Source organism: Lontra canadensis, unplaced genomic scaffold, assembly GCF_010015895.1.
Source record: "Lontra canadensis isolate GAN:19392208 unplaced genomic scaffold, GSC_riverotter_1.0 scaffold206, whole genome shotgun sequence".
Taxonomy (NCBI): Eukaryota; Metazoa; Chordata; class Mammalia; order Carnivora; family Mustelidae; genus Lontra; species Lontra canadensis.
This window is the reverse complement of record NW_022631200.1, coordinates 1,075,482-1,086,649: the sequence shown is the minus strand read 5'-3', so window position 1 is coordinate 1,086,649 and position 11,168 is coordinate 1,075,482. Positions and strand designations below refer to the sequence as shown.

The 11,168-nt window shown below is 58.3% G+C and overlaps 1 protein-coding gene across 1 annotated transcript; it reads right to left on the bottom strand.

Annotated features, from left to right (window-relative positions):
* Nucleotides 1-674: 674 nt before the first annotated feature.
* RDH13 (retinol dehydrogenase 13) lies at nucleotides 675-10,905 on the bottom strand. Its single transcript, XM_032848652.1, has 7 exons — nucleotides 10,775-10,905; nucleotides 8,546-8,664; nucleotides 6,724-6,879; nucleotides 4,333-4,437; nucleotides 3,290-3,502; nucleotides 2,390-2,491; nucleotides 675-1,024 (listed from the first exon to the last, which is right to left on the bottom strand). The coding sequence occupies exons 1-7, from the start codon at nucleotides 10,837-10,839 to the stop codon at nucleotides 780-782; spliced, it is 1,005 nt and encodes a 334-aa protein (XP_032704543.1). The 5' UTR covers nucleotides 10,840-10,905; the 3' UTR covers nucleotides 675-779.
* Nucleotides 10,906-11,168: the final 263 nt, after the last annotated feature.

Genomic DNA, 11,168 nt, shown 5'->3' with positions numbered 1-11,168 from the left:
CCTCCCCAGCGGCCATACGGTTCTGCACAGTGGCCACCACTGGCTCTCCGGACACGGCCACGGCAGACGGAGCAGACGCCTCCCACAGCAGTTCCCAGTTACGCACTCGAGGCAGGTGTCTGAAGGCCCCACGGCCCTGCGGGCTACGGGGCGCGCCGCACCAGCTGGCACTGTGTCAGGTGCACATCTGCAGTCCCGTCCGCTGTGCCTGAGAAAAGGGCCGCTAGTGACCCCTACAGGGCGGTGTGGACATGGCAGCCAGCGTTCCCTGGGCACCTGCCACCTTGAGGGCAGTACCAGCGTGACAGCGGTGGTCTCCAGGCTCACACAGCCAAAAGTGCCAGCCAGAGGGGACGTGGGCACGGCGGTAAGCACTCCTCAAGCGACACTGCCAGCTAGAGGGTGCTGGGGGTATGACAGCAGCGGTCTTGAGCTCAAGCAGCCAACAGCGCCACTTAGAGGGTGACGTAGGCATGGCAGTCAGTGTTCCTTGGCCAATACTGCCACCCAGAAGGTGCTGCAAGGCACGACAGCAGTGGCCTTGAGGCTCAGGCGACCCGCACTGCCATCCGGAGGGTGACATGGGCATGGACGTCAGCGTTCCTTGGCCAACAGTGCCACCTAGACGGGACTGAGAGCATGACAGCAGTGGCCTTGAGGCTCACCCAGCCAGCGCTGCCACCCAGAGGGTGCTGCAGACAGAGCGGCCAGCCTTGGTTGGTCTTGCTGCTCCATCCTGGTACTCGGCCTCCCGCGTAGTTTCCACAGGCTCCAAGAGGTTACTTGGGGAGGGGCTGCCCCCTCACAGAGGAAGCACGAGGCACCTCCAAGCCCACCAGGCGGGCACTTTCAGCCCAAAGTCTCTGGGCTGTCTCCTCATCCTCAGCTTCAGGGGCCGGAGCCTTCTCTTTGAGTCCGTCGAAGTACTTCCCAGAAACACCCTCCAGTTCCTCCGCCACAGCCAGGTACGTGCTGGTCTGGGCTGCCAGCTCGGGGCTCTTGACCAGCAACCAGAAGACGGGCCCTGCAATCAGCCCACGGAGCATTCAGTCCGCACACGCTCAGGGAGGACAGGAAAAGCCCCACGCCATCCCTGGGGTTGCCCGGGGCCCACAGGCCAGATGTGGGACGGCAGTCCCATACAGCCCCCCTCCAGGCCTGTGCCTCCCAAGATTCCCTCCACCAGGAGCTCCCTTCCCTGGCACTGCCCAGCCAAATCCCTCCAGATGCAGAGACCGGCCCAAAAGCTGCCTCCCCCAGCAAGCCTCCCTCGCTTTTCCCCAGGCAAATGGAAGCTCTCCCTCCTCAGTCAGCTCTGAGTCCTTACCCTACCCCATTTTGCTTTAAAAATAACTTTTATTTATTAAATATCTCTGGGGCCAGCCTCAGCTTAAGATCCTTGAAATCTGACACCCACCCCGTAAATGATTTTCAGGATTACAAATACTAGCTCTAGAGTTCTAAGTATTTACTCACCTTAAAGCTGGTCAGGCCCTGTGCTGGCCCTGTTAAGGCCCATCTCAACCTCCCAACAACTGTAGGAGGACACTATTATGGCCCTCACTTTGTAAGGAGGGAAACTGAGGCCCCAAGAGGTGAAGTGGCTTCCCTGGGTGGCACAGCTAGTTTGGGGTGAAGCCAGCGTCCCCCTACACACAAGCAGGAGTCAACTCCCTGGTCTCCTCTGAGACTCGATCTGTTTCATCAAACAGGATCCAGTCTGTTTTCTGGGCCTATTCTGAGGCCAGCAGGCTGCATACACGGGTAGAAGTAACTCGTTCTCGGGACCCGGGAAGACACAGGGGAGGGGGCAGAGCCAAGCCGCCGACACAGTCTCTGGAGTGTGCAGTTAATTTTGTGTCAACTTGACTGAACTAAGGGATGCCCAGAAAGCCCAGGTAAAGCCCTGTTTCTGGGCGTGTCCATGAGGATGTGACCGGGAGAGATCAGCACTGGAATCGGCAGATTGCGTAAAGTCCCGCCCGCGCCGGCTGGGCAGCCATCACGCTATTAGCTGAGGGTACAAACAGAACGAGTTCCCCCTCTCTGCGTGAGCTGGAACACCCGTCTCCTGCCCTCAGATACTGCTCCTGGCCTTCGGGCTGGGACTTATGCCATCGCTCCCCCGGTCTGCAGGCCTTCGGGTTTGGACTGGGACTACAGCACCAGCTCTCCCGGGCCTCCGGCCTACAGACGGCAGATCACGGGTCGTCTCAGCCTCCCTGAATGCAGGAACCAGCCCCGCGTGACAAATCTCTCCGAGCATCTATATAATCCTCTTGGTTCTATTTCTTGGCGGAACCCTGACTAATCCCCCGAAGAGAGCCCAGGCCCCAGGCTGTGAGGGCAGGGGCTCCGCTCAGGGAGCCCAGGCCAGGAGGTGGCTTACCGAGCGTGAAGCTGGAGAAGGCGGAGCTATGCATGCCCGTGTGCCTGCCCAGCTCGGTCCTGGCCACACCGGGGTGCACAGCGTTGACAGTCACACCCGTGCCTGGGGAGAGAAGGGAAGAGGAGGGATGACGGCAGACGCCAGGTTCACGCCCCACCTGGAAGCCTGACATGGACCACCCTCAGCTCTAGGGTTACCCCATACTGTGCTGGGTCCCACCCTTGACCCCACACCACCCCTCTTGCTCTGACACTTCCACATCCGGTGGTTTCATCTTGCAAAGTTGCTCTGTTGCACGACTGCCCAGAGCAGAGCCTCCCAAACCTGAGCGTACGTAAAAAATCACCCAGAGGGCTTGAGATGCCCAAACGGCTGGGCTCCACCCACCTCAGGGAACCTGAAGCAGTGGGTCGGGGATGGGGTCTGAGGTGCTGCAGTCAGGACAGGCTCCCAGCTGAGCTCATGTTGCTGGCCCACGGATGCTCTCCAAGGAGCGGGGCAAAGGGCAGGCTTCAGCTTCAGCTCTGTGGACGCTGAGGTCCCGTCATGTTTATCCTGTGCACGGAAGGATGCCAGGCGGCTAGATGCCAGCGGCAACACCCGCCCCACCTCCACTCCCTGAAGCGATGGCCACAGCCATCTTCAGACACTGCCGTGGTTGAGCACCACTAGCCTAGAGCACCAACGGCCTAGATGCCCAGTGGGATAAACACAGAAGGCCACAATCGATTGGTCAAGTCTGCCTCAGGCACCAGAGAACCAAGGGTATGTGTGTCACACATCTGCCTGCTCTGTTCCGGGACCAAGGCTTGACCTCCCCTGGGCCCAGGGTTGCAGCAAGACATTCCAGGCCCAGAGCTAGAGCAGGAGGAAGGCCTGCGAGGCTCGCCATGCACATACCCTGCAGCCGCCGGCTCAGCTCCTTGGTAAAGAGGATGATGGCCAGCTTACTCTGGCAATAAGCCGCTCTGGTGTCATACTTCCTCTTCTCCCAGTTCAAGTCGTCAAAGTCTACGTGTCCTGCGATGTGGGCCAAGGACGAGAGGTTGATGATCCGTGAAGGGGCCGAGGCTTTCAGTCTGTCCAGCAGCAAGTTTGTCAAGAGAAAGTGACCTAGAGGAAGGACAACGAAGACCGTTTTCACTGAATTCTTAGCTGGTACATAGGATCGTACTGAGAATGGTACCTTCTTTGACCCTCCCAGTAACCCAGGGCTCTCGACAGGGGCCAGTTCTCTCCCCCACGGGACATCTGGCAAGGTTAGAGGTTCCAGTCATCGTAACTCCAGAGAGAGAAGGGGGCGCTCCTGGCATCTGGCGGGAGGCGGCCAGGGATGCTGCTGGACACCCTGTAGTGCACAGGATGGGCCCATAGCAAAGAGTGACCCAGCCCCAGACATCAGGCCCTGCAAGAACCCCAAGGGGACGGACTGCCTCCCGCGTCTCCCTCAGCAACAGAATTGCTGGCTGTGCACAGGACTGCCCAGTGAAACACTACATTTCCCAGACCCCCTTGCAGCAACGTCAGGTCATGTGACTGCATCCCAGCCAATAGGACCCAAATGATAGCAACGTGTGTTACAACCTCCAGGGCCTCAGCACGGGGCCTTATTTGGAGAAGGGTCTTCACAAGTGAAAACGAGGTTGCTAGGGTGGGCCCTGATCCAGTGACTGGCGCCCACCCAGTATCTACCCCCCTTGCCCTTGCTAACAACTCCAGTCACATCCAGGGTGACAGCGGGTGGACAGAATGAGTGACTGATGGACAGGCAGACTGGAGGACAGACAAAGGGTCACATGGCCAAGAGATGGGCAGAGGATCCAAAGGATTGACAGAGCATCCAGCAACGAAGGGGAGCCTTGGAGCCCAAGTCCAGCCCACCGGGGACTCCGCTTGCACCCGGGTCCGGGACACGCCACGCAGCCCTCAGCCCGGGCCCTCACCCAAGTAGTTAACGCCAAACTGCATCTCGAAGCCATCCTCCGTGGTCCAGTGCGGGCACCGCATCACGGCCGCGTTGTTGACCAGAATGTGCACCTGCTTCTCCTCTGGAAGACAGGGGTGAGGGCGGACGCCGTCAGCATCTGGGCCTGCGCGGAGGGCCAGCGCAGCTGTGGGGACAGCGCCCCCGGCACTGGGCTGAACAGTGCCTGGAACATTCACGTCCACCCAGAGCCTGTGAATGCAACCCGTGTTTGGAAAGAGTCTTTGCAGAAAGTCATCAGGTTAAGAGAAGGTCACAGCGTGGGCCCTAACCTGGGAGGACACAGACCGAGACCCCCCGGGAGATAGAGGCAGAGACTGCAGCGACACGGCAACCAGCTGAGCATCGCCGGGGACCGGCAGCCACCGCCAGAGGCTGGAAGAGGCAGAGGGCCTTCTCGGGTCTCAGGAACAGGGCCGCCCAGCTGACGCCCTGATCTCGGACTTGTGGCCTCCACAACCGTGAAGAGAACGGGTTCTCATCTCAAGCTACTCATTTGCTGCACTTGGCCACGGCAGCCCCAGAGACAGATACACGCCCACCTAAGGCCTGGAGGCCTCTCCTGGAAAGGGAAAGAAGCCGCACCCGCAGGGGCCTCAGGCATCAGACTGAGGGTTACTCGTGGGCCCAGCTCGCTGAGCAGCCGGTGCTGCACCCGATTCCAGACCTAGCACCTTCTTCCCGTATCGGCTAGCGAGGGCCGCTCTGAGAAAGCATCACACAATGGGCCGCTTGAACGTACTGTGTGCCGGCCCTGCAGGTGGGAAGCCCGCGGTCGGTGCATCTCAGGGCTGTTTCCTTCTGAGGACCGAGGGCCACAGGGGAGAATCTGTGCTGGGCTCTCTCTTGGGCTCCTAGGTGATTCAACTCCCCGTCTCTTCCCTTGGGCCTGTGTGAGTGCTCACCTCCCCTCTGTATGAGGACACCAGGCTTAACCACCTCCACACAGACCCTCTGCAGACCAGGTCTCGTGCTGAGGTCCTGGGGGTCAGGACCTCAACGCACCTTCAGAGGGGCACAGGGGAACCCACACACTCTGGAAGTGCTTTCCAGGATCCGTGGAGACAACAAACTAGTTATCAAGCACCAGTGCAATGGCCTCTGCCTGGCTGTTGGAAGGGCCAGCACAGCCCTTGGGAGCTCCCACCCTGGAGCCCCAGGCTCTACCCTGGGCAGCTATACAACCCTGGCAGAGTCACGCAGCTTCTCTGTGACTCGGTTTCCCCTCTGTAAAAACAGGTAATACGTGCACTGCTGGGCCCGATGAGGGAGAAAAAGCAGCACAGCTCCTCACGTATGACGGGCTCTGATTGTATAAAAAAGCGAAGGGAGGGGCCTGGGCGGCTCAGTCCGTTAAGCATCTGACTCTTGGTTTCAGCTCAGGTCGTGATCTCAGGGTCGTGAGATCGAGCCCCAGGTTGGGCTGCACTGGGCGCAGGGTTACCTCCCCCCCTCTGCTCCTTCCCCCTCCGCTCATGAAACCTCTCTGTAAAAAGGACAAAAGCCACAGGGTGGTCTCTACACCTGCCTGCTTTATAAATGCACAGACTGTCTCCAGAAGGTCACGCGAGGACTCCGAGCGCCGCTGAGGAAGGCAGCGGTAGCCGGAGACAGGGAGGTGCCGGCTGCACCCCCGTTTGTCCTTTCTGAACGTTTAATCCCGTACAATGGTACTCCTGTTCGAAAACATAAAGAGGTGAGCCAGTTCTGAGAACATCCCGTGGGGAGCAAAATGAGCAAGTCAGGGAGGCGGAGTGTGGGAAATGCCGGCAGAATCCCGGCACCTGCGGAAAGAGACGCCCAGCAGACCCTCAAGGGCCGGAAGCCGCAGGAACCGCCAGCTCAGTCAGCATTTCCGCCGCCTCCAGCCGGCTAACCCACCCGCCAGCTCCCCGCACACCTGACCACAAACGGGCCTCTGCGTCTTGTCAGCTCCGATGCCCACGGAGCTCGTCTTCCTGCAGAGCGGGAGTCCCACAGAGCACACTTGCCCTCTAAGGGCCCAGACTACGTATTGTTGGCTTTGCAGGCCACATGGCCTTTGCTGCTGCCGGACTAAAGCAGCCGCAGGTAATGCGTAAACTAACGGGCACGACTGGGAGCCGAGAACTGTACTGGCGGACGCAGATACTAAAGTTCCACACGGTGCTCGCATACCCAGAAATATTACTCTTCCAATTTAGGCAACGGTTGAAATGTAAAATGTTTCCACGTGACAATGGAAGGAGCTATAAGAATGTACAACCTTCACCCGTAGAGACGTGCACCTGTCCGAAAACACCAGCGCCACACCGTGGGACTTGTGGCCACCCAGGACCTCGCCCCCCAAGGCCGGCGTCGTCCCTCCTACCTTCAGTGATCTTCGCGGCAAACTCTCGGATGGACTTGAGGGAAGCCAAGTCCAAGTGCCGGGCCCTGACGCGGTGATTAAGGGTCTCCCCGCGAATGTCCTTTGCCGCCGCCTCACACTTCTCCATATCTCGACAGGCCAGAATGACGTTGCCTCCTGCGAGCCCAGGGCAGGAAAAAATTAGTTTTTAGATCCTCTTCCAGGTACAGACACCCAAGACACATGAAAACACAGGCACCATTTACAGCAGCCGAAAGACGGACACCACCCAAATGGCCACCAGCGGCTGAGCAGAGAGGCACAAGGCGTCCATCCAGACCGTGGAACCTACTTGGCCACGGAAATGATCATGACATGCACTACCACGTGGACGGACCTCGCTGGGAGCAGCCGGTCACGAAAGCCAACACAGCCGATGACTCCGCTGATAAGAAATACCCAGAACAGGCTGACTGACAGGAGGCAGGATGGCTCCCTGGGAGGAGTGGGAATGGGGATGACCACTGAAAGGACGAGCTGTCATTGTGGCGAAACTGATGGGCAACGTTCGCACAACTCCGGAAATATACTAACCACCACGGGGGAATTGTGTGACGTGTGGACCGAATTTCTGTACAGCCACAAAAAAATAACTCTAGGGGCGCCTGGGTGGCTCAGTGGGTTAAAGCCTCTGCCTTGGGCTAAAGTCATGATCCCAGGGTCCTGGGATCGAGCCCCACATCGGGCTCTCTGCTCAGCAGGGAGCCTGCTTCCTCCTCTCTCTCTCTCTGCCTGCCTCTCTGCTACTTGTGACCTCTGTCTGTCAAATTAAAAAAAATAATAATAGTAACTTTAAAAATTAGAGAAGTGAGAAGAAGCGGGGACTGGAGGAGGACAGGCAGCCATGAGGCAGATAGCGTGGATCTGTGTGGATCCACGTGGATCCCCGTGGCTCGCTCCCTGCCGGGCCCAGCTGCCTCCCCTCACATGGTCCACAAGGGAACTCAGTGGACCCCAGATCTGTCCATCCTCTGTTGGGGCCCAGCCCTCCAGATCCAGTGGGGGTGTCCACCCAATGTCACTGCTCAGCCTCTCCTGGGAGGACTACATGCCCCCTCCTCAGGGAACCGCCATATGGTGGCGGGGGCAGGGTGCCGCCCATCACAGCCCCCTCCTATCTGACCTCAGAGGGAGACGGGCAGCTCCAGGCTGGCCCATCGGGACCCGTTCCCCAGGCCCCCGCAACCCATCAAGCCCAAAGGAAGTTTCCGATCTCCCCCAGCCCTCCCAGCTGCCCTGCCACAGCCTTCCCACTCCAGCCAAGAGCAGGTCGGTTGCTCAAACCTAAATCCTTGACTTCTTTTCTGGAGGATGATCCGACAGGAAATCCACTAACTCTAACTTCAAAAGCGATCACTCCTCCTCCGTGGACGTCCTCCATAACCCCAGTCTGACCAGGACAAAAACACTGAACACACCCAGATCGAGGGGCCTTAGAGAACGCCTGACCGGTAAGCCTAGAAGGGCCTGAAACCTGATTCTGAGCCAGGCCCCAGCCCAGCCATGAGCACTAAGTCAGCTACGGTACAGAGTGCACGGCCAGTGCAGAGAGAAAAACCAGCCCCAGCAGCCACTGGGTGGCCACAGCCTCTTCTGAGACCCACCGACCCACCGTCTCCCCTTAAGCCTGTCAGGGACACCAGCCCTTCTGGCTTAAGCCGGCGGGAGTCTGGTCTCTGTCATTTGTTACCAAAACCATCAAACGACCTTCCCACCCCCTGGGAACGCAAGCCCTCCACCCCAGACCACACACCCCAAGACCAGGTGCCCCCTGGGACTTCACCTCTCCTGGCCAGCTCCATGGCTGTCTGCTTCCCGATGCCCGTATTGGCGCCAGTCACAATGACGGTCTTCCCGGGAATGGTGGCCTTGCTGGGACAGGCCCCGCCTGCAACGTAGTCTCTGTAGGTAAGAAGCGAGGAGGTCACTTTGGTCCACATGTGCACCCTGACTGTTACGATCTTGGGCTCTTGTGTTCCCGCAGTGGAAAGACAGGAAGGACATCTCCTAACTCCGTGGGGGCCCATGTGGTGTTGCAGGCAAAGGCTCCGCATGGCTGGGTGTGGGGAGGCTCCGCACGGGACCATCACTACTTTGCAAAGACCCACTGGACTGGTTTCCTATAGCTGCTGTAACAAGCGACCACAGGCTCGGCTGGTTAAAACCATGCACAGGTAAATCTACGGGTCTGCAGGCTGGAGCCCAAGATGGGTCTCACCGGGAGAAGGACAGGTGTTGGCAGGGCTGTGCTCCTCCTGGAGGCTCTAGGGAGAGGTGGGTCACATGCCTTTTCCAGCTCCTAGAGGTGCCCACACTCCCTGGCTCACAGCCCCTCCTCCTCTGTCTCCGAAGTCAGCACAGCATCTTCAGGTCCTGACTCTGAAGGACCACTGTGACTGCACTGGGCCCCCACCTGGACAATCCAGGATCACCTTCCCATCTCAGGGTCCTTAACTCAGTGGCACCGGCAGAGTCCTCTACGACAGGCAAGGGAAGACCTTCACAGGTGCTGAGCATGAGGACATGCACATCTTTTCGAGGCTGTTACCCTCTACCCACATTCCCCAGAGGCCAAATACTGGAAACAAGCGAATGTCACTGATAGGGGCCGGGCCAAGCAGACAGTGCCACCAGCCTACGACAGACAGCACGGAAACCACCACCCTCCTGGGGCTAATTCTTTAAGTTAATTAAAAGGAAATAGCCATCCTTTTTCCCCAGGGCATTCTGCTAACCGTTCATTCTGCCCATCCCATGCTATCCCTTTAGTATTGTTACTATTTTTAGCTTCATCAGAACTGAAAGACAAGAGTATGAATAAAAAACAGGTGATGAATTTTATCACAAGGGGAAACTATTTCCATTTAAAAAAGAATCCTCTCCATCTTCTAGAACTTTCAAAAACACCCAGTTACCATCCCAGAGCTGCAGTGTCATGAGTTATAAATCACAAGAGACGAGCCAGCTACACGAAAATGACGTTATCGGGTCAGAAGCAACAAGTTCACCGTTAAGCCTCATCACAGCGCAGGCAAATAAACCCAAAGGTAATTTATTCAAAGAGATTTACAGTCTATGCTTCATGCCCTTTATTAAAAAAAAAAAAAGTATTTAAATATTCCAATTACTTGGAGCACCTGGGTGGCTCAGTGGGTTAAACCTCTGCCTTGGGCTCAGGTCATGATCTCAGGGTCCTGGGATCGAGCCCCACATGGGGCTGTCTGCTCAGCGGGGAGCCTGCTTCCTCCTCCCTCTGCCTGCCTCCCTGCCTACTTGTGATCTGTCAGTCAAATAAATAAACAAAATCTTTATATTAAAAAAAATTCCAATTACTTTCGGGCCTCCCAGCTAATCTCTTGTATTGTGTACGTGTAATAAAATTACATATTGCTAATTCTTTTTTTGTTAGTGGTAAGAACACAGGAGCTGCACGGTCTTCACAGGTGCGTAAGGACCATATTGCTAACGGTAAGCCTAACACAGCCGAACTGGGAGCGCTCGCTCAGTAGCCACGTGTGATGGCGATCATCATGGACCGCACCACCCAGACACACTTCCATCCGCCGAGAAAGTTCTACCAAACAGTGCTGCTCTAGAATATTCGGGAGCCGAGTTGTCTGTGGGTTTTTTTTAAGTGCGTTAGTCTAGAAAAGACAAGAGCTCCGTGTGTATCCCATGCAGTACAACCGTTTTGTTCACCGAGCTGGACAATCCGGTTTGCGTCTCTGATTGAGGGTAACGAGAGCTTAGGGGGCCCTGGGTGACGCATGGGGGTCCCCCAATGCCTGTCTGCAGGATGGACTCAATAATCGATGACCAGAAGGTTTCCAGGGCCCGGGCCCGCCCCTTTCCTCGGGGTGACCTTGGGCCGTGACCTGCCCTCGAGGCCCGCCCTAGGTTTGCCCCGCCGCACTGTCTGCACTGGTCCTAGGCCGGCGACCCTCAGGCCACCTGTCCCCGGCCCGCCCCGACCTGGCGGCCACCCACCCGCCCACCAGGGACGCGCACTCACCGGAGCAGCACCGCGCCACCCACCGCCGTGCCCAGCACGGACAGTGGCAGGAGGTAGCGGTTCATGCCGGGCAGGAGCTGGGGTCCGACGCCGAGCCCCCCGAAGGGTCTTTCGGAGGAGAGGAGCGGGCAGCCGGCGCCCCACGTGGAGAAGGGCAAGCTCTGCTCTGCCCTGAGCTTCCGGAAAGGGGCGGGGCGCTGTGGGCGGGGCTTCAAGGGGCGGGCCTGCCCGGAGCGGGGCCTATGAGGATGGGCCCCGGCGCCGCTGCAGCCAGGAATGGGAGGTTCCGGAGTCGTGGGCGTGGCCGCGGCCTGGGGGCGGGGCATGAGGGGCGAGCCTGCGCACTGTTCCATGACGTCACGTTCGCGGTACTGTCCCCGCGCGGCTGTTCCAC